This window comes from Moschus berezovskii, chromosome 6 (genome assembly GCF_049115385.1).
Source record: "Moschus berezovskii isolate FMDL1 chromosome 6, NW_MosBer_1.0, whole genome shotgun sequence".
NCBI lineage: Eukaryota > Metazoa > Chordata > Mammalia > Artiodactyla > Moschidae > Moschus > Moschus berezovskii.
The window spans coordinates 107854214-107880416 of record NC_142465.1 but is presented as its reverse complement, the minus strand read 5'-3'; the positions used below and the strand labels follow the sequence as shown (position 1 = coordinate 107880416).

Here is a 26203-nt window from a genome sequence, read left to right as displayed (position 1 = left end):
GGTTGGCAGGGGCCCCTTTTGTGGACTCTGTCCCAGAGGAAAATCTGAGGAAGAGTTCACTTCCATACGTGGCTTCCCTGGTGGCCCAGTGGTGAAGAATCTGCCTGCGAGTGCAGGAGACATGGGTTCAATCCCTGGGTCGGGAAGATTGCTTGGAGGAGGAAATGCCAACCCACTCCAGTATTCTTGGAGAATTCTATGGACAGAGGAGCCTGGCGGGCTACAGTCCGTGGAGTCGCCGACTAAACAACAAACAACAACCCCTTCCATACACAGCGCAGCCTGTCCTAGGGAGATCGCAGGCTGCAGACATTAGGGATGTTTCTGCCAAGGCTGCCCAGGTCGTTTTGGCATCTCAGGGAGGAGGGTTCACCGGGTGAGTCTGTGGGTGGAGGCATGTGGGGAAGCCAAATGCAGGTTCTGACTTGAGCATTTACTGTGACTTCTTTCCTGCTCAGTGGGTTCAAGAGAGTGTTGTCCAGCCAGTATCTATCTTTCTTACCTCTCCCTTCCTGCCTACCTGTCCTACATCCTCCCCCTTACCTGTCACCGTGTAGCCGCCGAGGTGGCCCTCAGGCTCAGGCCCCCGGCTTTCCAGTGCCAGCAGTGTAGCCATGCACCCAGGGGAGGCTCAGGCCCCCACTCTGTGACTTTGTGCCCTTTGGCACTGGCATTTCGAAAGCTGGTCTCTGGGTTCAGAACCACCCCCCCACCCCCGCCGAGAGACCTTTACCATGTCCTCCAGTTGTTCGGTGTTTAAATGAAAGTCTCAGAGCAGTGGTTCTCAAACTCACATGGGCAGCAGAATCATCTGGGGGTGCTTGTTAAAGCATAGATTGCTGGAACTTCCCTGGTGGTCCAGTGGTTAAGACTGTGCTTCCACTGAGGGGGACTTGGGTTCAATCCCTGGTCGGGGAACTAAGATCCCACGTGCCACATGGTGTGGCCAGAAAAACAGCACAGTTTGCTGGGTTTCACCTTAGTTGTTGTGCTCAGTCACTCAGTCATGTCGGACTTGGCAACCCATGGACTGTAGCCTGCCAGGCTCCTCTGTCCGTGGAATTCTCCAGGCAAGAAGACTGGGGTGGGTAGCCATTCCCTTCTCCAGGGGATCTTCCTAACTCAGGGATTGAACCTGCATCTCCTGCATTGCGTGTGGATTCTCTACCACTTGAGCCATCGGGGAAGCCCACCTTACTTGGGTTTCTAATCAATTAAGTCCAGGTTGGGTACAGCAAGTTTGCACATCCAACAAGTTCCCAGGTGATGCTGTTGCCACTATAGCTGATTTGGGGACCACACACTGAGAACCGCTGGCCTGGAAAGAAGTCTCCCAGTGGCCTTTGAGGATACTGGTCTCTGCAGATCCGCAGCTCAGCAGAAGCCCCAAGGGGACGAGATGGCACTTGGGATGATCACACACACAGGGAAGGAGACAGTGGGGATCATTCCACAGCACTGTGGTCTCTGGGGCTTTTCCATCGTCTCTAATAAAACTAAACTTGGTAGTAGGCCCTGGCTCATCTCTTTCCATTCTGCCGTAACTAACAGTTTACTTGCGAATGTTGCAGAAAGCGAGTTATGACGGGTTTTTTTAATCAGGGTGGCATTTGGTTTCTGCCCTTGTTAACTTGTCTGACAGACCTGGAGAAGGCAGGACCCCAAGATCTCTGCTGTTGCCGAAGGGCTTCATCCTTCAGAGACAACAGCTCTGGGGAAGTGGGCACCAGGAGAGGGTGAGAGAGAAGGTGGGGACCCGGCTGCTGTTTGCTCCTGTTTGCTCCTGCCAGCAGCGCCCGGCCCAGTCTCCTGACCAGTCCAGACTCCTGACCGTGAATCAGCCCATCCAGCCCATCGAGCCTTGGCAGGCCGCCCTGAGCCCGGGTTGCCATGGAGATGGGTGAGGCCGGAGCCCACAGGCCTAGGTGGCCCAACTGGTTTTTAAAGGGCTCATGAACACGAGCTGCTTATCTACACTCCCAAGGCTTCCATCAGGCATGGGTGGTGGGGCCGCTTGCACCCTCTCGTTAGCTTCTTGTGGCTCCCTGGGTGCCTCGGGCGGCTATGCCAAGGTCTCCCAAGCCCAGTAAGTTAACTTAAAAAATTCCAGGGCTGATACAGATCTTATCTCAAGGAGGAAAGTTAAGAGGTCAAAGCCCCTTCCTCTCTGTGATCTGCCCCTTTAATAACTGCCTTCTGCAGAGTGACTTCACTCTCGGATGGAAGCAGCCTAGATCCCAGGAAGGACAAAGGCCTCCACCCTCAGCCAACCATCTCCCTAACCCTCCCCGCCCCACCTGTCTCCAGCTGATTCCAGCTGGTCCCTGTGGAGCTCTGGGAGGCATGTCCCCACCCACCACACTCAGACTCACAGGAGACAGACCCCCTCCGTCCTCAGTTGCCCTGTGCCCACCCAGCCACCTTCTCAGATCAGGGAAGGACACACCGCTGAGGTCGTACGTTTCCCCACTGTTGTCTTCGTGTCATTTTCAAGGTTTATTTCTTAAAAAAAAAAACTCCTTATTTTGTATTGGGGTATAGCCGATTAATAGCGTTGGGATAGTTTCAGGTGACTAGCCAAAGAACTCAGCTACACATAATACATGTATCCATTCTCTCCCAAACTCCCATCCCATCCATAACTGTGGGCAGAGTTCCCTGTGCTGTTCAGTAGGTCCTTGATGGTGATCCATTTTAAATGTAGCAGTGTGTACATGTCCATCCCAAACTCCCTAACTCTCCCTTCTCCCCATCCTTCCCCACTGATCCCGGCAACCATAAGCTCATTATCTAAGTCTGTGAGCCTGTTTCTGTTCTGTAATCATTTGTATGATTTCTTTTGAGATTCCGTGTATAAGGGATGTCGCCTGATATTTCTCCTTCTCTGTCTGACTTAACTTTACTCAGTATGACAGTCTCTGGGTCCATCCGTGTTGCAAATGGCATTTCATTCTTTCAGTGACTGAGTAATGTTCCATTGTGTATATAAGCACTACATCTTTATCCATTCCTCTGTCGATGGACATTTATTATTGTTGTCATCATCGTTTGCCCCACAGAGTCTGGCTAGCTCTAGCACTCACAGTTTTCATAGTGTTTTACATGCATCACTGCATTTAATCTTCACCTTCAACCTGGGTCAAAGGCAGGAAGATATCAAATTCCTTTTTTACACATGGGAGCTCTGAGGTTCAGAGACACTAAGGAAAGTGCTGAGTGTCACACAGCTCCTTGGAGGCAGCGCCATCACACCCACAACCCTTCTCAGCAGAGGTGTGCATTCTCCTGGCAGCACCCGGACGCCCTGGGGTGGAGCTGCGGCAGGGGCATGATTAGAGCTGCGCCAGGTGACCCTCACATCGCCCCGTGGCTGGCACCGGCCTGCAGGTGTCAGGGACAGAACCAGGGCCCCTGCTCCTTGCCCTTCACTCTGTCCCGCCATCTGTCCCCTCACTGAAAAGTCTGCTGATCCCTTAGGGACCACAGGCTCACTGAAGTCACCAGGTAGCCAGGGCTTCATAGGACGGTGGGATGAAGGAAAGAAAGCCCGCCTTCTCTCCCACCTGCTCCTGTCACCACTGTCACCTCCAGCCGCTCCCAGGGTGGCATGTGGGACCCCTGTAGTCTGTAGTCGGCCTCAGAGATGCAACTTGTGAAGAATGATCTGCCCTGCACCCCCCAGGCTAGGACAGCTGGGTGGAGAAAGTGTCATGAGAATTTTGTCTTTTTAAAAAACGTGTGACCGGGGGCTTCCCTGGTGGTCCAGTGGCTAAGATCCCACACTCCCAAGGCAGCGGGGGACCAGGTTCCACTCCTGGTCAGAGTCCCTGTGTCACAACTATAGATCCTGCATGCCGCAAAGTAGATCAAAGGGCCCTGGTGCCGCAGCTAAGACCCAGTGCAGCCAAAGAAATTTTTTTTTTAATGTGTGACTGGTCAGCTCATATTACAGAAAACGGAGGGGACCATGTGGAGAGAGGGTGGAGCTGAGACTACCCAGTGTGCTAGCCAGAGTAAGGGGTTGTCCCATGGGGAGACATGATTCCTTCTACCTAAAGGATGGGGCACAAGGCCGCATACACGCATATATACACATGCACGCAAATACACACATATGTGTAACCTCTTCAGTCAGCCAGCTTCTCTTCTCCTCCTCCTCACGTTCCGTCTCTCAGGTGTTCCTGTTGGTGGGTTGGGCCCCTGATCACCCACCCCTCCTCGGGGTCTGGCTGGAAGCAAGCTGTCTTGCAGATTTGGCAGCCAGTCCAGGGCAGCCAGGAGCCTCTGAGCAACACTGCGTTTGGATTTGTTTTCAGTTCCCCCCTTGGAACTGGAAATTTGGGGGTCTGGCACTGTCCCTTTGAGGGTGACTCACTGAGATCCCCATTGCCATGTGGGCACCTTGGATGTGTGGTGCTTTCAGCCAGAGCGCCTGGGCCTGGGGTGGGGCACAGCTTTCATGTCTCGGGGGAGAGCTGGCACACACCCCCGGAGATTGGGACACCTGTGTGCTCGGCAAGGATCAGAGTTTCTGGCTGGACCTCCCTGGATGCTGAGGACAGTGGGGCATGGCCTTTTTATAAAAACTCTCATTTTCCGAAAGACCTGCCTGATGCGGATCTGCCCCTACATCTCACTGTATACCCTTCTGACTCTTTCTCGATGTTTATTCTGGGCAAGTAGTTGTTCTTTGTAGTTTCTGACTCTTGCTGTGAGATGTTGGGAAATGAGTCCGGATGACAAGCCAGTGGGAAAGGAGGCTTGTCCAAGGGAAGAGAACCCAGGAGAGGAAATTCTGGTGGGCCTCAGAGATTCTCTCTCCTTTAAACATTTATTTGTTCCTTTCTTCTATTTATTTAGCCAAGCCAGGTCTTAGTTTAGGCACGTGGTATCTCTGATCTTAGTTATGGTATGTGGGATCTAGTTCCCTGACCAGGGATTGAAACCCGGGGCCCTGCACTGGGAGCACAGAGTCCTAGCCACTGGACCACCAAGGAAGTCCCAGAGATTCTCTTTCATTGAAATCATCCTTCACTTGTTCAGTCACTAAGTCATGTCCAACTCTTTGGGACCCCATGAACTGCAGCACACCAGGCTTCCCTGTCCTTCACTATCTCCCAAAGTTTGCTCAAACTCATGTCCATTGAGTCAGGGTGATGCCATCCAACCATCTCATCCTCTGTCACCCCCTTCTCCTCCTGCCTTCAAGCTTTCCCAACATCAGGGTCTTTTCCAATGAGTCGGCTCTTGGCATCAAGCAGCCAAAGTATTGGACCTTCAGCTTCAGCATCAGTCCTTCCAATGAGTATTCAAGGTTGATTTCTTTTAGGACTGACTGGTTTGATCTCTTTGCTGTCCAAGGGACTCTCAAGAGTCTTCTCTATCACCACAGTTTGAAAGTATCAGTTCTTTGGTGCTCAGCCCTCACTCACTGAATAATGATTTACCAAGAACTGTATGGTCCCAAGTGTGGATGGGGCAGGGGAGCTACTCAAATGACTTAAGAAGTCACCCTGCCCTTCAGGAAAGTGTAGACAGAAAGGGAGGGGGCGAGGATGCTGGGGAGACCAGTGTGGAGTAGGGGTCACATTTCCTGGCATGGACATCTTGGTGGGCAAGCAGCTGGCCTAGCTGGCCAGGGCAGCTGTCCAGGAGGAAGGGCTTGCTTGAGCAATTCCATCTAAGGAACAGGGTTCCACAGTGTCACTGCTCAGAGATCAGAAAGCGTGAGGACGGAGGAGAAGCCTTCACACTTGGTGATATCCCAAGCCGTCTGACCCTTTCAACAGCCACCATCCTGCGTGAAAGACAGGGGTCAGAGGAGGGCAGGGGACCTTACAGGGACTCCTAACTGAGCGAGGACTCAGAGATGGTTTAGCTACAAACTTGGGGGTTAAAGCACAGAGCAGCCGGGAGGAGCAATGCGGTTGGAGGAAGAGAGGGCTTGTTTTCTGATGGGTTTTTAAGGACAGACAAACCTCCCTCTGTGTGTTGGCAGAAAGTGAAACAGCGGCTGAGACAGGCAGCAGAGGCAGGAAGGAGGTGGATTAATGGAGCAGGTTCTTGAAGGAGACAGGAAGTTTTGGAAGAGAGGCCCCACCATACACACGCACACACACACAGTTTTACAACAGCTTTTGATCTACAGAAAACTTGTAAAGATGCTACAGAAAGTTCCCTTGTACTCCCTACCACCCCCATCTTCTTTCTCGTTCGCAGTACGTATTCCCAGGGTACAGTTGTCACAGCCCAGAAACCAGCATTGCTCTATTTCCCTTAATTAAATGAGACTTCCTCAGATTTCACTTGTTTTTGCAGTCCTGTCACTTTTCTGTTCCAGGATCCCACCCGAGATACCAGGTGATGGGTGTACAGTCCTCTCCATCTCCTGGTCTGTGACAGTGTCTGCCTGTCCTCATTGTCCTCATTTGTCATGACCCTGACAGTTTTGAGACGTTCTGGTCAAGTATTTCACTAGGTTTGTCTGGTGTTTCTTTCCTGGCCCATCCTCTAAGAAGAAAATGAGCATTCTTGAAGAAATAAAGAAATCTCTAACAAAACAGTGGAAAAAATTATACTCTTGCCCCAGTCTGTCAAACGTGTAGGACTGTTTCTGGCTTAAGGTAGAATCCGTCCCGTGGGCTTTTGTTAGAGGTGACTGGGGTCTGGAGCTGGGAGTGGAAGGGCTGTACTTTCTACTTCGATCCCCACCAGACAGGTTGGTGATGGCAGTCAGGTTGCTGCTCTCTTTCCAAGACACTGTGAGCAGGGAATCGTCAGCATCCACCATCCATGCGCTCAAGTCCTGCCGTGACGGGTGAGAGGCAAGACTGCAGCCGTAGCATCGGCGTGGTCGGCATTCCTGCCACGTGCTGGCAGGAGGAAACCTTCAATTTCTTGCCCCACCCCTACCTCAGACCCCTATGTCCTTATTTTATGGATTCCTTTCATAACTTGCTGACACCCTTTTAATTGAAGTATTGTTGATTTACAATGCTGTGTCAGTTTCTGGTGTATAGCAAAGGGACTCAGTGATACAGATATATACCTATTCTTTCTCATATTCTTTTCCATTATGGTTTATTACCGGATCCTGAATATAGTTCCCTGTGCTATTCAGTAAGATCTGTTGTTTATATATTTTATATATAGCAGTATGTAAATGTTAATCCGAAACTCCTGATTTGTATCATTTTTTTAGATTGCACATATAAGTGGTATCGTGTGGTGTTTGTCTTTCTCTGACTTACTCACCTAGCTTAAGAATTTCTAGATCCATCCATGTTGCTGCACATAGCATTGTTTCATTCTTTTTTGTGCCTGAGTAATATTCCATTGGATATATGTACCACATCTTTATCCATTCATCTGTTGCTGGCCACTTAGGTTGTCTTGGCTATTGTAAATAGTGCTGCTATGAACCTTGGGGTGACACTGTTTTTTAAGCAGTAAAGCTCTTTGGTTCTTGCTGATCATTCCCGTTTGGTTTTCACTTTTCACAGTTCACTTTTCACTTTCATTCATTGGAGAAGGAAATGGCAACCCACTCCAGTATTCTTGCCTGGAGAATCCCAAGGACGAAGGAGCCTGGTGGGCTGCTGTCTATGGGGTCGCACAGAGTCGGACACGACTGACGTGACGTAGCAGCAGCAGCAGCAGGACTCAGCTAGGGTTGAAAGCCAGGTGGGGGGCTAGGGAACCCTCTGTGCACAGCAGGAAGTGGGCCCTCTTGAGAAGTGCTCTGAGCTCTCTGCATAGCACTGTCTGCACACCCAGCGAAGCTACTGTCAAGTGGCATCATGGCCCTGTGCTGTGGTTACTCGCTCAGTTATGTCCAACTTTTTGTGACCCCTTGGGCTGTAGCCCGCCAGGCTCCTCTGTCTATGGAGATTCTCCAGGCAAGAATACTGGAGTGGATTGCCACGCCCTCCTACAAGAAGTCTTCCCAACCCAGGGATCAAACCCAGGTCTCCCACATTACAACTGGATTCTTTGCCATCTGAGCCACCAGGGAAGCCCATCATGGATGGCCCTGTGGTGACTTCTAGCCAGTTCAAGCTGTTTCTCCAACAGCACTACAGAAAACAAGGCAGTTGTTGGCAGCATCCCCTCAAGCCAGTTAGCTCAGCAATTCAATCAAAGCAGGCAGCAGGGCTCATTTGTCTGTGATTTTGGTGAACATATATACAATGGAATACTACTCAGCCATAAAAAAGAGTGAGTGGGAACTGAGGCTCTCAGTCCTGCCCCTGACCTCCTTGCCTCCTGGAAGGCTGAGCCTTCTTCCTTGCTCATGGTGAGTTTTTAGGCATCAGGAGCTGAGGTCTATTACTGCTTTTTCCCACTTCTGTCGAACCAGTCTCTTCCTTCCTCTTGATGTTAGGTTTGGGGTGGGGTCCAGATATGGCAGGACCCTGGACTGTCTCCTGTGTCTGGCCTTGTCCTTGGCCAGGTTGGGACCTTCTGGGTCCAGTTGTCATCTTGCTACCTGTGCATGTGTCCTTGAAATTACAGAATGGGAGTTTCATTTGTGTGCCATTTCCCATGCATGGAATCATTCCCCAAGAGACCCAGCTCCTGCTCTGTGAAGCTTCTGGACAGAGTGTAGCCATCACTGTCTTTTGTAGCTTAGTTCTTTCAAATGGGATTGTTTTTATTTTGTGTGTGTGTGCGCTGACTCATTTAAGAATTTTCCCGGCAGAATAAGGGGTGGATGAGTAAATTTATCCACAGGGAGAATGACTGGAGGATAATTCTTGGATGAGAGCAGGCAGCCTAGAGCAGAAAGGATGGAAAGAACAGGCCTCTCAGGCCCAGCTATTCTCAGCAACATCCCTGCCAGGATGAAGGCAAGAGGAGATACGGAGGCCAGGGTTTGTTCTCAGTGCTAACCACTGTCTAGGACTACCTGCAAGTGCGCTCAAAGCTCCAGCCTCCAGGCTTTTCAGGTTAATGCTTTCATGTCCCAGAAGAAGCAAGTGGCCTTCCATTTTCCAGGGGCCCAATTGGACCTCTTTGTGTTGGGAGTGGAGAAGGGGAAAGTCTTACCTTCTTTCTTGTAACTCCAAGATCCCCAGATAGGTAGGCCAGGGTCTTGGGCCTTAGTCCCTTTTACATGGACATTTTCTATCTGGGCACCTGTTCTGGGCAGTTCTGAGAGCTGGGAGAACCCAGACTGAGTAAAGGATCTGGGCTGACTACTCCTGTTTGCCAGATGGGAGAACCAAAGAGAGAGAATTCTAAGGAATTCCAGACCCTCACTGTAGACACCGCTGTGGCTATAGACAAGGTTTTGCTTCTACTGCAGTCTGAAGGCTTGGTTCACCCCTCCCACCGTAGCAATCTCCATGCTCCAGTGAACATACCCAAACACTGCCAAGTCATGTTGAAAAGGAGAAAAGCAGAGAGAGAGAGAAGCCTGTCTACACCACAGGCTGTCCTGGCCCCTGGGGCAGAGAACCCAGCTCCCTGAGTAGGGCTCTGACACGGGGCACCTGTCTCTGTTGAAGAGTGTGGGCCAGTAAATCCTGGGCTCGGTATTGGCCCCAAGCCCACACGCCCTCATCCAGCCGGCCACCACCCACAGCCTGTGAGTCACCCAGGCAAGCCCTGGTACAGGCCAGCTGTGGGGAGGGGAGCTCAGTCGGCTGGGGGGCTGGGCAGGGAGCCTCCTCCTGGCACTGAGTTCAGCAGTGCCTGAGGCCAGGATTGATGCCTCAGGCTTTTCTTATTGGGGAATTCTGCCCTTTCAGGTCTAGTATCTCAGCTTGCCCACCTCTGAAATGGGCATGTGCATGTTTAGTCATGTCCAGCTCATGCCCACCAGGCTCCTCTGTCCATGGGATTTTCCAGGCAAGAATACCTGAGTGGGTTGCCATTTCCTACTGCAGGGAACTTTTCACTAAATTGTAGGATTGAACGATCCCTTGAAGATTTCTTGTCTAATGTTTATGAGGATCACTCATAGTGATGTGTCCAGCTAACCCTAGAGTCGGGTGGGTCAGCTTGTGAGGCTTCCCTGTGTGAACAAGGAGGGACCAGATATGGGGGCGGCTTCACTGGGCAACATGGCTCAGGAATCACAGCTGCCTGAAGAGCCAGGGATGTGCCTGCTCTTTGGGTGACTTTTTTCTTTTTTTTTTTTTAATTGTATGGTATATGTACAGAAGAGTGCAGAAAACAGAGTAAAGAATAATTGTGAGGTGAATATCTGGACCACCACATCCACCCCACCCGACCCCCACCGCTGTTGCCTCGTCAGAAACCCCCCCCCCCTTATCGACCACCACTCACTTGACTTTACAGTCGTCACTTTCTTCTTTTTCTGTTACGATTTACATGCACCCCCAAATAGTCATTTTTAACTGTATGGAATCCTATTGTGTGTGTTTGGTGCTTTTTTGCTTCTTCTGTGTTTTTGTTTTTGCTTTTTAATATTTATCTATTTATTGTTGGCTGTGTCCAGGTCTTAGCTGCGGGACGTGGGATCTTTGTTGTCACACTCGGGGTCCAGAGCTCATAGGCTTTGTCATTGGTAGGCTCTGTAGTTGTGGTGCATGGGCTCAGTTGCCCAGAGGCACATGGGATCTCAGTTCCCTGACAAGACATCAAACCTGTGTCCCCTGCATTGGAACCATTGGACTGCCAGGGAAGTCCCTGCTTCTTCTGTTTAACATGGTGAGATGCGCTTGTAGTATCACAGCTGGTTCATATTTGCTGCTGTATAATATTCCGTCCACATAATAACCACCCCTGTACTGCTCGTAGGTAATTGTTTATTCCCCACTGGTTGTTATTTTTAGCAAACGACATGATCCCCTGTCCCCACCCCGGCCTGGCTGCTGCTGCTACCAGGTGCCTGGTGAGGGGCAGAGGCCAAGGGCGGCTCTCCTGGGATACCACCATGTCCCCGGCAGCCAGGCTCACACCGACGTCCTGTGTGTCTTACAGCTTGCCGGGATTGCAGTCCTTTCCGTTGGACTATGGCTCCGATTCGACTCGCAGACCAAGAGCATCTTCGAGCAAGAAACTAATAATTCCAGCTTCTACACAGGTGAGTGGGGGACCTTGCTGTTCCCTCCATCCAGCTCCAGAGAGAGAGAGTCCGTGTTGATCCAGGGACTTGGGCAGGGGAGGACTTTTGCTCCAGCCCGCATTGCCAGTCGGGTCCACTTCCAGTCCTGTTTTTGTGTAGTTGCGCCCATGAATTTGCATTTGACTGATGTGGTTTCTTTTTCCAAGCTGACCGAGCCTGGCACTTGGACCATTCTCTGATGTGAAATTGGCTCTGCCAAAGCTTCTGCCACTCCCAGAGGGCTACAGAGCTTCTGTTTTCATCCCTGGATTTCTCTCTGAATTTCATGTCTGAGAAGGTTCATTCATCTCCTTAATTTAGAAAACTTGGTCCTGGGGACCCACGGTGCCAGGAGAAGCAGAGGGAACATCTCCCCACGGTTCAGACAGGGACTCAAGCGGCCCGAGGTTGGATAACTGTCAGATTAATGTGAGAGACTAGAAGAGGTATCAGCTTTTCCGACCCCCTGCACTGGGGCACAGGCCATGCATGTGAAGTCTTACTTGTTTTCTAAAGTGCTTTTGCTTCAGGGCAAAGGCGTCCAGTTGGAACATGAATAGATGTAGCAGGTTTCTTTCTGCACATAGGTCCTTTGGCATGTTTTTCTGGCACCGTTCTGTCACTTTCACCAGCAGTTTGCCATGTAAGCGCCTCTCACAGGAGCGGGAGAGCCCCAGCCTGTCCACGGCAGTTCCCCGGTTTCTGAATTGCCTCATAGAACCTGAAGCTCTCCCCTCGCCTAGCTGAGGGATAGGAAACAAACATTTCATTTGCGAGAAACAAAAGCAGCCCCCTATTTTAGGAGGATACTGTCATGTCATCAGTCTCAAAGTGTAAATTTGGTCACTTCCTTTCCACCCACCAAAGAAGTTATTTTTAAAAAAAGAGACAGAGCAAGTGGTCTAAAGAGCGTTATCGCTCGGACCTTCAGGAAGAACGCAGTGGCCGGAGGCCCATGACCCCCCACCCGCCTCCCAGCACCAGCCTTGAGCTGATGGCCCAGCAGGCTCCCGGTTTCCCTACTTTCTTGGTTTTTTTGGTGGTGGTGTTAGTTGGGTTTTCTAGGGTGTGCCTCCCTATTGTCAGAAAGAAAATGAGAGAAGAAAAAGCACAACATTTGTTTTTTCAAAAAGCTACACACACAGAGTTTTTGAAAGCAGATTTCCATAGTGCCCTGACTTGTTTTAGCAACAGCAGGTTTTTTTTTTGGTAAGTTTTTTGGTGGCTGCGGCAGGACTGGAATGCCACCCCCTGAGCTGGGGCCGTGGGGCTGCAGGGTGGGGGCAGGGGACTGAGAGCAGGTCCTGAGCTCTCCATGTCATGTCACAACAGGGAGCTGGGGGGGAGAGCGAGTCTTGGGACAGACATGTGCAAGCAGTTGGCAATGACGCAGAGAGCCCCCCTGCCCCCAACCCCACCGCAGTGCTCTGCAAGTGCCTGGCTCACACCATCATGCCCAACAATTGTTTCTGTCTTGTTATCTAGGACTCTGGCTCATTTTGGGTATTTGTTTTGGTGAGGGGGGAGTGTATAGTTGATTTACAATGTTGTATTAGCTTCAGGGGTGTAGCAAAGTGATATATGTATATTAGTTACATATATACATATATCTGCTCTTTTTTTTTTTAACTTTTTAATTGTTTTTTTCTTTTTAAGTTGATTTTTTTTTTTCTTCCTGCGAGGCTTTCAGAAGCTTCGTTCCCCAACCCAGAATTGAACTTCCTCAGTGAAAGTACAGAGTCCTAACCACTGGACCACCAGAGAAGTCCCTCTCCGGGCCTTTTGAATTCACCCCAAACTGTGCTCGGGAGACAGGCCCCCAGCGCTAGCACCCCGACAGGTGCCAGGTGGGAAGGTCAGGCAGGTGGTAGGACAGTGCCGAGCATACAGCTGGAAGGGCCAGGCCTGCCTCTGGGGACCTCCAGGGACTTAGGTCCCCCAGGTTATTGCAGGGCCCTTCTGATGGCCTGTGGTCCTAGCTGAAGTGACCAGGAGCTGGTCTGAAGGCACGTCCCAGAGAGACACAGTTGTCCTCACTCAGGGGCCAGCAGCCACTGTCCCCTGAGCTCTGATGGACAAATACGAACCTTCTATTCTGGATCCTCTTCTGGGCAAGGGCTCAGCTCTGAAGACTTCGTTCTGCTGGCAGAAGCCCAGGACCTGGAGGGGATACAAGTGACATCACATAGAACACAGTCAGCGACTGACCACCCGGGTCTGTCTGCCCGGGCCCCGTACTTCACTGAGTGATGTGGGCAACTGAATAATTGTCGTCTCCGGGCAAATGGCCAAGGAGGCTCCATTCTCTGCATCCCCTTCCCCCTCGGGCTGTGACGTCAGCCTTTGCCTTGACCCACAGCCCCTCTTCCAGCCTGGAGCACCAGCCCCACCCAGCCACTCCTCCTGACATCATGGGGTGACTGTCCTTGCATTGGGGCACAGACTATCTGCAGGGCAAACCTCAGGCCACCTGGCCACGAAACTCACCCTTCAGGAAACCTGAGGGACCCAGGCATGTCTTTTTTCCAGCAGAGTCAGTGTTCAAAGTTGAGAAAGAATGCAGAAGGAGGCTGAGAAGCGAAGGAAGAGACTTTGCCACATTCAGAGCAGCCTCTAGTGGATCCAGGACAGCTGACGGCCTTATATGGGCCTTCTCTCCAGTTTAGGCCCTGGAGATCAGCCTGTCAGCAGGACCTGTAATCCCCGCTGCAGACAAATTTGGGAATGGCTTTTTCTTGGTCCCAGGCCAGCTGTCCTTCTTAACTCCTTGGTGTCCCTTCCAGAACCAGAATCACTGAATGAGGGCATCTGGGGGGCTCTAACCAGAGGCTAAGCATGTCCTCCCCACAAGGACTGTCCCCAGGATGGGCTGAGCTGGCTTCCACAATCCAGCTCGTGGTCTGGGGTAGTTTGTCTTGTCACTCTGCACCTGGTTTCCCCATCCTGACCCTGGCAGGGTCTATACACACACCTCCCCGGGCAGAGAGCTGCCTGCTGGACAACCGGAGTTCACTGTGGTCTCATGAATGGGAAAAACCATTGGTGGGATGGAGAGAGATGAAGGGAGAGCCACTGGGGAGCCGATGTAGGGTTCCTCGGAACCCCCACTTGAATTATTGGAGATGATAAAGTGTCCTTGGGCTTCCCTGGTAGCTCAGTTGGTAAAGAATCCACCTGCAATGCAGTAGACCTAGGTTCAATCCCTGGATGAGGAAGATCCCCTGGAGAAGGGAATGGCAACCCACTCCAGTATTCTTGCCGTGGGAAATCCCACGGACAGAGGAGCCTGGTGGGCGACAGTCCATGGGGTCACAAAGAGTCGCGTACGACTGAACAAACACATGCACACTCGTTTGCACGTGCGCACACACACACACACACACACACACACACACACACAGTGTTCTCTGCAGGTGGAGGCCAGAGGCTCTGCCCAGTGTTGTTCTACACACAAACAGGTGTGCTGAGCGCTGTTTTCATGATGGGATTGGGATGATGACAGGAGGCTGATTGTCCCCTCCCTTCCCTAGGCCAAGAGCCCCAGTAAACAGGTGAAAAAAGAAGGTTCTTGTCTAAAGGACACCCTGACAGATTTTACAGCTTCATGAGAAGCTTTATTTTTATTTATTTATATTTTTTTTGGACTAGGCCTATGTTAGCCTGAAACAAGCGGAATAAACAGCCCTTAAGCGAATGAATACAATAATCCTAGAGAAGGCTCCGTGACGAATAACTTTTTCCATGAGTCAGACCAAAGGCTAACATCCACTTGGTTTATAAAGGAGAATGCTTTGTCTTTTATCACCAGCAGCCTCTGCTAACAAGCTCCGGGTGCAGAATAGGAGGAGCCTGTCCAAAGGGGAAGCCCCAGATGGCCTTTTGGAGCAGCAGCCTCGCCCTGCAGTGGATCAAGGGTTTCAGGGCTTGCTGCTCACAGCTGAGCCGTCCTGTGGCTTGATGTTGTGTGTGCTCAGTTGTGTCCTTTGCGACCCCACGGACTGTAACCTGCCAGGCTCCTCTCTTCATGGGATTTTCCAGGCAAGAATACTGGAGTGGGTTGCCACTTCCTCCTCCAGGGGATCTTCCTGACCCAGGGATCGAACCTGTGTCCCTTAGGTGTCCTGCATTGGCAGGTGGGTTTTTTAACCACTGAACTTCTGTGGCCTGATGGCCGTTGCCAAAACCCCTATAGATAGCTACCAGGGAATTGCTCCTCTTCATCCCCACCTGGAGAGGGTGAAGCCGAGTCACCTGAGATCTGCAAACTGTCTGAGTGAGATTGAAAACCAAGACCCTTGTTCCTAAAATCTTTGCTGAGCCCAGGATTGAATATTTAATATTAACCGTCAGGCCCATTAGGGGAATGTTCTCTCTGCATGGGAAATGCTTTTGCCTTTAGTGGCTCTCTGAGGCCACCGATCCAGCACCCCACCCTCTGCCAGGGTCACCCGGGCTTGTGGACTGGGAGCTGGACAGAAAGAAAATTGTCTGATCATCCCCACTCGACTCTATTTTATGGACTTGTAAATCCTTTTGATCTCTTCATTTTTGTTGTTCAGTCTCTAAGTCATGTCCGACTCTTTAGCATGCCAGGCGCCTCTGTTCTCCACTATCTCTAAGAGTTTTTTCAGATTCATGTGCATTGAGTTGGTGATGCTATCCAACCATCTCGTCCTTCTCCTGCCTTCAGTCTTTCCCAGGATCAGGGTCTTTTCCAATGGATCGGCTCTTTGTATCAGGTAGCCAAAGTACTGGAGCTTCAACTTCAGCATCAGTCCTTCCAATGAATATTCAGGGTTGATTTGCTTTAGGACTGACTAGTTTGAACTCTTAATATGCCCTATTTATTCAGCCCCTGCAGTGGGACTCAAAGGGGTGACTTCATCCTTCGTTGTCATGCCCTGATGGGGAGAGAGGAGGCGATGGGGAGAGACAGGGGCCCAGTTTACTGCCCCCACTTGCTGGGGTCCCCACCTTAGAGTCCAGCCCCAGAAGCACTGCCATTCTTCCCCTGGCCCCTGTGTGTGGGCGGGGCAGTCCGGCCTGTGGGCCCACGGAGTGGGGGACTAGAAGGGCGGACTTGACTCGAGGACAAGCTGCATTTGTCCTCTTGCCCAGTCTGGCTGGACGTGCACGGGAACAATACCCATATTCATCGGGGTTTGCCAGCCAGCCCACGTGACCTGACATCACAACAGATGTGGGGGGACGAGCCGAGAACAAACGCTCCCTTGTGTCCACTCCGCGCCATGCTGCCGGTGAGCCTCAGCTGCGGCCCGCTGCGTGGTTTGCTGCCGGCGCGGTTCCGGCTGAGCGAGGGCACGGATGGGGGCAGTGAAATCACTGTGACACCTGCCGGCGGAGAGAGTTCTCATCGCAGCGTCCTGTTGTGTATTGTGGGGAACATCCCCACTTCGGAGCAGTCTCCCTAGTCCCAGGGAGAGGACAGCAGGGACACCTGTGAAAATCATCATCACAATCGTGATTATTCACAGTTGTTGTCCATCCTTGCTATTGTTAAGATTGACAGTTGTCAATTGTACATCTTTTGTTGCTGTTATTTAGTCGCTCAGTTGTGTCCGACTCTTTTGCAACCACGTGGACTGTAACCCGCCAGGCACCTCTGTCCATGGGGATTCTCCAGTCAAGAATACTGGAGTGGATTGCCATTCCCTTCTCCAGGGGATCTTCCCGACACAGGGATCAAACCCAGGTCTCCTGCACTGCAGGCAGATTCTTTACTGTCTGAGCCACCAGGGAAGTCCTGATTGTACTACATCTATACCTTAATAAAAAGATACCAATTTTTAAAATTTAAGTTAGAAGAATCAACAGTAGCTAGCACTTGTGTGCACTTGGAGCACATCCCCTGACCTTCAAGGCAGCCCTGGAGGCAGGCATTTTTCTCACCTCTGGATTGCAGATGGAAAGCTGTTGCACAGACAATGAAGTGGATTTCCCTGGGTCACAGAGCCGGCTTTCAAACCCAGGCATTGGGTCTTCAAAGCTGGTGTTCTCACATGTGACAGTCGCCCCTCCCAGGAGTGGACAGAACATGCCTGCAAGCTGGGGAGGCCTGGGACATTTTTGCCAGTTTTCCCGTGGGGCCATGGGGGATGGAGGGGGGAGCTGGGTTAAGAGAATGGTCACTGCAAGACAGCTGTGCTTCTCAAGAAGATAGCTGCATGCTGGGACTTTCTGGGCATTCCCTGGGGGGAGTATGGAATGACTAGGGCCAAGCCTGTGTTCCCCATCCCAGGCCAGAGTTGTAGAACTCACAGCCTCTCACCACCCTTCTCCATCAGACACCCAACCAAGTGTTTAGAAACCATGTCATTCAACCTCCCTTTACCAAGGAGGATCCTTTGCACGCTTAAACTGGGGTGGCTGAATTGCAGCTGTAAGATCCCATTGGTGTGCTATAAGGCATCTTTTGAAATTTCCTAGCAATCAGCTTCTCGTTTTACTTGTGAGGAAATTGAGACCCAGGGAGGGAAAGTGTCTTACCCAAGATCACACAGCAGTTAGAAGCAGAGTTGGGACTGAAGCAGGGTTCTCTTGCCCTTGGGTGTTGTTAACTGCACATGCCTGGCTCCCACCTGCCATCAGGCATCCCCTCTGGGAACCTGGTCGAGCTGTCCGCCCAGAGCGTGGTTGTCTGTGCATGCACAGCCCCTTCCTGATGAAGGCTTGCTCTGACAGCCTCTTCTGTCAGGTAGAGGGGTCAACAGGACGCTTGTCAGAGTCCCCAGGAAGTTAGTCCCTAGTTCAGAGTGTCTAATTTAGCAGGAGTGGATCCATCCCTACTGGAAACAGCTGATCAACTGGACCAGTCTGTCCTGAGTAGAACATGGGGGTCCTGTGGATGTTCTCTGTCCTGGGCCGGCGGGGGGGGGAGTAGTGGGCACCTTGCAGGAGGGCTGAAGGTCAATTGGGAGTGGGGGCTTGACAGGCGGGTCACGGAGGTGGGAGAAGACTTGCCCACAGAGGTGGAGGAGGCTGACTGGGAGATGGGGCTTGGGTGCAGGGCCAATGAGGACATGGGAGAGGAAGGTGATAAGAAGCCGTTGGGCACCCCCACTAACCCTGCCCTGCCCCCCCAGGAGTCTATATTCTGATCGGAGCTGGTGCGCTCATGATGCTGGTGGGCTTCCTGGGCTGCTGCGGAGCCGTGCAGGAGTCCCAGTGCATGCTGGGATTGGTGAGTGCCCCCTGTGTGCCCGCCACCCCTGGCCTCCCAGGTGCCCCTCCCGGGGTCCCGTAGACCAGGGGGTGGGGCGGATCCCCAGGGCCCTAGCCCCAAGTGTCTCCTCCCCTATGTGGTGACACGCTAGCCCCTCTTCCTTCCTGGAGCCACTGTCTTGTCACTTCCCTTAGGCAACTAAATGCCAGGACTTTGTTTATCCCTTTTTTGAGGACCACGTTTGCCTTTTTACCCTGAATCCACAGGTACCTTCACCTCCTCTTCTTGTTTCAAAGTTTGTGTTACAGTTCCCCTCAAACTCCAGAGTATATTCACTTCCTTCTTTCCTCAAATCTCTGTGGGTTTTGTGAGCGGGTGAGGTGTTTTTTTAATCACTGCCTCTTCATTAACACCTTTAGAAACACTGGTTCTGACCCAGAAACTAGTCATGTAACCTTAAAACCAAAGACTTCCAGCCATGTGGCAGAGCAATCCTCCTGCATTCCCTTACCCTCCTGCTCTCCCCGACGGCACCCCTTCCCTATCAAGTCTTTTGCTTTGTGAGAAGAAAAAAAGAAATACTAGTCTGGGGTCTCTGATGCTTCCCCCTGTGGCTTTTCCTCGCTGCTGGCCTTGGCCAAGTGTTGGCAGCTCTGAACCTCCTCCTGCCCCTTCCAGGCATCCCTTCCAGCCCCTGATGCCAGGTCCCCAGAAACCTGGTCTCCAGAATGCCCCCTGCTTTTTTCGGCAGCTGGCCGGGCCTGCGCCTAACACCAACCCTTTCCCTTCCAGTTCTTCGGATTCCTCTTGGTGATATTTGCTATTGAAGTAGCTGCAGCCATCTGGGGATATTCCCACAAGGAGGAGGTAGGTTTTCCCATAAGACCTCTAGGAGTTGGGGGCGTAGGGGTGACGGCAGCAGAAGGGTATCCTGGCTGGTCACGTGGGTCACCCTTCAGCCATCAAACGTGCCTCTAACAGGAGCTCCCCAGGGCAGGGGATGAAAGTGAGCACCAGCCACCATGCCCTCCCGGGCGCTGTCATAGAAAAGGGTTCAGGCAGTATGGTAGGCTTGTTGTCTGCCTCTCACCCCTCAACAGCATTCCCCCAACTTCTCTGGTACACAGCTTAGGAAAATAATGCTTTGTGTGGCCTAGCCCCCTCCCCTAGTTTATAAACACATGCCACCAGCAGCCAAGGGCTATGCCATATTCTCTGCGGGGTCCAGAGATGGATGAGCTGTGCTCCCCGTTTCAAGGAACTTTGCCACTCCATGTGGGATAAGGGCTGACTGGTGTTACAAAAGTCATATATATCCAGAAACCCCATGGGATTTGAAAAGCTGGCAGAGATAGGCGAAGGGTGTCTCTTCTGGCTTCGTGGAGAGGGAGGCATTGACCAAAACCTTGATGGAGAGAGAGTGGGGGGATATCAGGAGGAAAGTTGGTGGAGGCAGGAGCTTCCTGGCAAAGAAAGGGTGTGAGCACAGTTACGTGTGGGCTGGGTGGGGGGCCAGGGTGGGGCTCCATCAGAGCAGTGTTTTAGGGAGGGATGTCATGTCATATTTAGCAGGAGGGGCAAAAGAAGAGAGACAGTGGATGTGGGGATGGGAGGTGGGGAACGGGGGGAGAAAAAGATTTAATTATCCAGATGATAAGGGCCACAGCCATGGAAGTAGGAAAGGCTAATTATGAAAGCTACGGGAAAGCTGCTACAGGAAATGCTGGATGTTGATCAGTTCTGGTTTTGGGGGTGAGGAGCAGGGGATAAGCGTTTGTTAAATGGAGATGTGTCCAGGTGCAGGTGGATAAGAGTATCTCCTTCATGTTATAATATAATAGCCAGTTCTTATCCCATATGTACTCTGAACCAGACACTGCTACAGGCTTAATGCAATATGGCCAGTAGCTCTTCAAGATGACCTCTGAGGTTGGGACCATTACAATTCCATTCTACATACGCAGAAACTCATGTGCAGAGAGGTTTGGTAATTTACCAAAAGTCACACGGTCTCAGAGTGAAGGAAAAAGATGGAAGCTAGAAGGAAAAGAAACTAGCTGGGTCAGGAGTAGGGTTTTTGCTTTTAATTCCTTATACTGAGGCAGTTTAATTTTCTTTTTTTCTCAGTAGAAAGGAAAGAGCCAAGTGGGGCTACAGGGGCCAACCAAAGTTGCATGCAGAAGGGGAGATGGCCAGAGGGGTTCCCAGAGGATGTGGGAGGAGATGGGGGACCCCAGAGACCCTGAGGGGGCTGTCCTAGCCCAGTGGTGCGTCTGCCCTGTGACATTTCAGAGCAGGGGAATTTGTGGCTGCATGTGAGCAAGATGGAACAGGTGACATTTGTTCGTAAAGAATCCATCCCTGCTCATCTCTTGTCTGTGCTTCCCAGGTGATCAAGGAAGTCCAGAAGTTTTACGAGGACACCTACAACAAGCTGAAGAACAAGGACGAGCCCCAGCGGGAGACGCTGAAGGCCATCCACACCGCGGTACACCAGCTTCCCGTCCCCCTCTGACTTTCTTCCGAACCAGTGTGCATCTCTGCTTCAGTCCTCGTTATCTGTCTCTCTAACCCCCAACCGTGTCCTTCTCTCTGCAGCTGGACTGCTGTGGTTTGACTGGGGTGCCAGAACAATTTTTCACCGACACCTGCCCCCCAAAGAATTTAGTTGATAGCTTGAAAATGAAGGTAAGCTTAGCCCAAGACCCTGTGCCTTGCCCAGCTGTTCTGGGTAAATCCCACCAAAGCGGACATGCATTCAACCCTCTTGATCTGTGAGGACAGCACTGTGGTGCTTCCTAAACACTTCTTCCCCATGGGAAGCACCCGGGGTGGCTGTCTCCTTTCTACCCTGCCCTGGGTCTCTGATTCCTCCAGGGCAGCAAATCAGAAACCGGAGAAGTAGCAAAGCATTCTAGCTGCATACAGCCGCTGGGCCTCCATCCAGCCATCATGCACAGGGGGTGCTCCCAGGCCTGGACTCTTGCCTTCTTTCTAGACTTGTGAGCAGCTCGTGCGTGTGAGCTGGAGCAAATGTACAAACTTCCATAACAGTAATAGGAAGTAAATCTATGGCCAGGCTTCCCTGGTGGCTCAGTGGTAAAGAATCTGCCTGCCAATGCAGGAGACACGGGTTCAATCCCTGGGTCGGGAACATCCCCTGGAGAAGGAAATGGCAACCCATTCCAGTATTCTTGTCTGGAAAATTGCATGGACGGAGGAGCCTGGCGGGCTACAGTCCATGGGGTCGCAAAAGAGTCAGACACAACTTAGCGACCAACAATAATAAAAACCCTATGGCCAGATAAGACATGGATCCCAAAGCAGTGGCTCACCCCTCTTCCCTCCATGGTTTCTTGCCCAAACTTGGGGGACCCTTTCCTGGTCCTCCTTTCCATCCATTAGCCAGTCCCTAGCCCTCACTTTGGAAGCACAGCACCCCAGGGGTCAGATGAGTGCCATGGAGGGAGGGGGTGAGCCTGGAGTAGGACTGTGTGTTGATCTGGTTCTTGGTTTCCCCACTAAGCCGTGCCCTGAAGCCATCGATGAGATCTTCCGAAGCAAATTCCACATCATCGGCGCCGTGGGTGTTGGGATTGCCGTGGTGATGGTGAGTGTTAGGGGCTTTGGGAAAAAACCTTAGTAATTACAATTTATGAAGCTCTGACTCTGACAAGGCACTGTTTTCACTAATCCATGAATTTATCAACATATTTAACCCTTGCCATACCCATGAGGTGGGAACTATTCATATTCCCATTTTACAAATTCCAGAAAGAGAGAGGTTAAGTACATTCATTGATCAGAGTCTCTGAGGTCAGGAGCGAAGCATCTGAGACTTGAACTCAGTGTTTCTTCAGAATCCATTCCCACGACCTTAAAGGTTTCAGGAATAAATGCAAGGTGATTCCATTGTGTTTGGTCCAAGGGCCGCACTTGGAGCAGCAAGGATGTAGGCCACCCAGACACCCTGTTTAGTGATGCCCAGATAATCTTCAGGACATGTTTTCACAAAAAAACACCTGCTTTTCTTTGTCCTATGAAAGCAGTTTCAGTAAAAGCGACGTGGATGTGAACTGTCTCACCTCCTGCTATGGTTGGAAAGACACCCAAAGGTGAACAACTAGAAGGGGACTGAAAGTTTCCAACCATCTCTCTCTTGCCAGTCTGTCCCCAGAAGCCATCAGGGGCCAATCAGGTTCCCCAGGGGAGCCCCCACGAGGGAGTGATGAGATTCAGTAGGGAACACGCCCTACTCAACCCGTTGCAAAGATGACTCTCCAAGAGAGAACCACTTCCTCTCTCAGTGGTAACTGGCACCCCTCCTGCATCTAGGAAAGCCTTGAAGCCACTTTCAGTAAAAAGCACAAAAGTATCTTTAAAACTAAAATATAAGGGCTTCCTGGTAGTCTGGTGGTTAAGACTCCTCCACACTTCCACTGCAGGGGTCACGGGTTCATTCCCTGGTCGGGGATCTAAGATCCCACAGGTCACATGTTGTGGCCAAAAAAATTTTTAAAGAATTTTTTTAAAAAATAAAAGTAAAACTAGAATATGAAACACAAGACAGGCACAAAGAGGAAAGTGAATGTCTCGTGAGGGATGTTGGAATAGTTGGAATTTGAGCATTAAATTTAGCTCTGGGCATGTCTTACACTGAGAGTTCACAGGAGCTGGCTTGTGCAGTGGAAGTATAGAGTCTTAACCACCGGACCACCAGAACACCTCCACTGTCCTACCTCCTTGTCATTTGTTGTGACCTCAATGGCTCCCATCTCCCTCCACCTTCCAGCAGAAAGTCAGGCAGTCCCTCACACCTCTTCCTGTCTTCCAGATATTCGGCATGGTTTTCAGCATGATCCTGTGTTGTGCCATCCGCAGAAACCGAGACATGGTCTAGAGTCAAGATATGTGCCCTGAGCAGGAAAGTTTACCCGTGAAGACCGCTGGTTATTTTCGCAGGGTTCTGTTTTTATGGTTTTTTTTTTTCTTTGCCACTAACTTTAGTATTCATTCTGCATTTCTAAACAAAGAAAGTTATTCTATGTTTGTATTTTTAATGCTTTATTCAACATTGATGTTTGTAGTTAAGGGACCTGGGGATTTGGGTTTGCTTTGGTTTTATATAAATATATATTTTTTTGGGTCATTTATTTTTGCTTATTATATTAAGCAGAAATCCTGCAATGAAAGGTACTATGTTTGCTAGACTCTAGACAAAAGATATTGTACATAGCCAGATTTTTGTGTGTGTCTTTAAATAGATAAAAATATCTATCAAGTTTAATCAGGTTGTAACTTAATGTTAAAGACAATTTGATACATGATAAAAGATGATGACAACATTCCAAACTGGTTTTGAAGTTTTGCCTCTTTTAAATTTTTGGAGCTGCTTATTTTTTCAGGCGTCTTTCACCTGCTTTTTGCTCTGTGTTTTATATTTATTTACTTATTTGGGTATGCCAGGTCTTAGTTGCGGCCTGTGGGAGCTAGTGGCTTGACCAGGGATTGAACCTGAGCCCTCTGCATTTCGAGTGCAGAATCTAAGCCACTGGTCCACCAGGGAAGTCCCTTGTTTTGTTGCAATATTTGTTTATTTACTTGACTGCACTGGGTCTTAATTTCCGCATGCCAGATCTTTCATTGCAGTTCACCACAGGCTTAGTTGCTCCGAGGTACGTGGGATCTTAAGTTCCCCAGCCAGGTATGAAACCCATGTCTCCTGCTTTGGAAGGCAGATTCTTAACCACAGGACCACCAGGGAAGGCCCAGCTCTGTGCTTGGAGGAGAAGTAGGTGGGAAGGTTGGTCTCCCTGTTTCACTAGTGAAGACATTAGGACATCGAGAGATGAAGGAATTTTGGTCGAGATCTCACCATTGCTCACACATCAACCCTGGAACCTAGCCCAGGACTTTTTGCAGCAACACAATGTGTCTGGAGGATACAACTATAAACCTGAGCTCCCTGATGGCAGAGCCTTTGTTCTACTCCCTGCTGTACCCTCAGGACCCTTCGTCTAGTCCATGGTAGGTACTGAAAATCTGTTGGTGGAGTACATGAGGATATACCCATCAGGGTTTAAACAGAGACGCAGGATATTAAATACTCTTCTAAGGGATTTGACCTTACCCAACCGCAAGAGCTGGTTAAGCAGTCTCTGTGAGACTGTTGTCTTTGCCCCAGCGATGGAGCTCGATGCCCATGGGCAGAGAGTCAGGAAACAAACGGATGTAACGTGGGTGAAGGGGAACACGTGGAGCCCGTGAGGACAACAAATCCAATCTCCTCTTGTTCTTTTATTTTATATATTTATACATAAATACCAGGTCTTAGTCATGGCATGTGAACTCTTAGTTGCAGCATGTGGGACTAATTTCCCAACCAGGAATCAAACCCAGGCCCCCTGCATGGGGAGCTCAGAGTCTTAGCCGCTGGACCACCACAGAAGTGCTTCATATTGGCGGTGTGGGTCCTGCAGCAGCCGGGATCTGATGCGACGGAGCCAGACTCACACAGGCAGGGACGCAGAGAAGCTCAGTGAGCCAGGAAAGCAGTAGCAATTTGTGTGAGATACCCAGCAACCCCTGCTCCTCCCCCACCCCCAGTGGTGCTCCATGCTAACCAGAAAGGAGGGGTAAGGGGAGGCTGGGGGTGTCACCCGGTCTCACCAGGCCACCATGTGAGAGACAGTCTTCACTCAGAAAGTCTGCAATCTAGCGAGCTGTTCAGAGCATCAAGTCAGCAATTATGACAGAGGGAGATAAACAACATGAGGTTGGGGGCAGGGGAGAGTACAGAAGCGTAGGAAACCTGTCTTTATTTTCCACTTCTTGATTCTGTTTGGGCTCTATCTTAACATTTTAAAAAAAGAAGAATCAAAATGGCCCTGAAAGCCATTACAATAAGAATTCAGAACACTGATGTTGACAGCAGCATTGTTCACAAGAAGCAAAAGGTGGGAACAACCCAAATGTCAATCAACAGACAAAAGGATACACAAAAATGTAGTAGATCCTTAAAATGGAATATTATTTCGCCTTCAAAAGCAATGAAGTTCGAACACAGGGTGCAATAAGGATGAGCATTGAAGACATGTTGCCAAGCAAAATAAGCCCAATAGGAAAGAACAAATACTGTCAACCTTTGCCCCAATTCTATGCTGAACTCTCCTCTGCTAAAGCCTTTACGTCAATATGCTTGGACTCCTAGCTTAAATCTTCCCTGATATTGCTATTTGGGGAATGTGCTAAATCACTTCATGTCCGACTCTTTGCGACCCTACGGACTATAATCCTCCAGGCTCCTCTGTCCATGGGATTTCCCAGGCGAGAATACTGGAGTGGGTTGCCATTCCCTTCTCCAGGTCATCTTCCCTGCCCAGGGATCAAACCTAGGTCTCCTGCATTGCAGACAGATTCTTTACCATCTGAGCTACCGGCCCCACTTTGAAAAAGACCCCCAGTGTTCTCCTTAGTTTCAGCAAGTAATAAATCCTTTGATATGATTTTGCGTGACCTCGGCCTGCAATGCCTTGAAGCAGGGCTTGGGTTCCCAGTCCGAGACTGAGGACAGGTCTCAGCAGTAAGCACACCAGATCCTAACCACTAGACCAGTGGTCAGTGACAAGGCCCTGGCCCTTTGGCTTTGCAAAAAAGAATTTACACAAAGACAGAAAGTTGTGAAGTAAGTAAAATTTTATTAAGAGGACAAAGTGTACAGTATGTGCGGATAGGCACGCAGTCGGACTCAGGCAGAAGAGCAGGTCACTGAGTCACACCCTCCTGGCAGTTTGAATTACTTTTTTGGTGTATTTCTTCCAGGTTTCCTTTGGCTAATCATTTTGTCCATATTTCATATATCTCAGGATCCTCCCGTATATATGCACACATCTCTCAGTCAAGCTGGATTCTACCACAAAGGCCTCTGGGTAGACCGACATTAGTTA

General features: G+C 50.5%; 1 protein-coding gene and 1 long non-coding RNA gene across 2 annotated transcripts in view; one reads left to right on the top strand and one right to left on the bottom strand.

The window, feature by feature from the left end:
* The window catches only part of CD9 (CD9 molecule), a 35288-nt gene extending 11679 nt beyond the window's left edge, over nucleotides 1-23609 (top strand). Inside the window, exons 2-8 of the mRNA XM_055394254.2 lie at nucleotides 10951-11053; nucleotides 18178-18275; nucleotides 19050-19124; nucleotides 20647-20745; nucleotides 20856-20945; nucleotides 21784-21867; nucleotides 23092-23609. Of these exons, the coding sequence (XP_055250229.1) occupies nucleotides 10951-11053; nucleotides 18178-18275; nucleotides 19050-19124; nucleotides 20647-20745; nucleotides 20856-20945; nucleotides 21784-21867; nucleotides 23092-23157 (615 nt within the window). The 3' untranslated portion in view covers nucleotides 23158-23609. The remainder of the gene's footprint in view (nucleotides 1-10950; nucleotides 11054-18177; nucleotides 18276-19049; nucleotides 19125-20646; nucleotides 20746-20855; nucleotides 20946-21783; nucleotides 21868-23091) is intronic.
* On the bottom strand, nucleotides 10280-13681 carry LOC129535696 (uncharacterized). The gene is made up of 3 exons (XR_008681707.2): nucleotides 13562-13681; nucleotides 13162-13234; nucleotides 10280-11817 (listed from the first exon to the last, which is right to left on the bottom strand). It is a non-coding gene; the product is annotated as an uncharacterized LOC129535696 (long non-coding RNA).
* Nucleotides 23610-26203: the final 2594 nt, after the last annotated feature.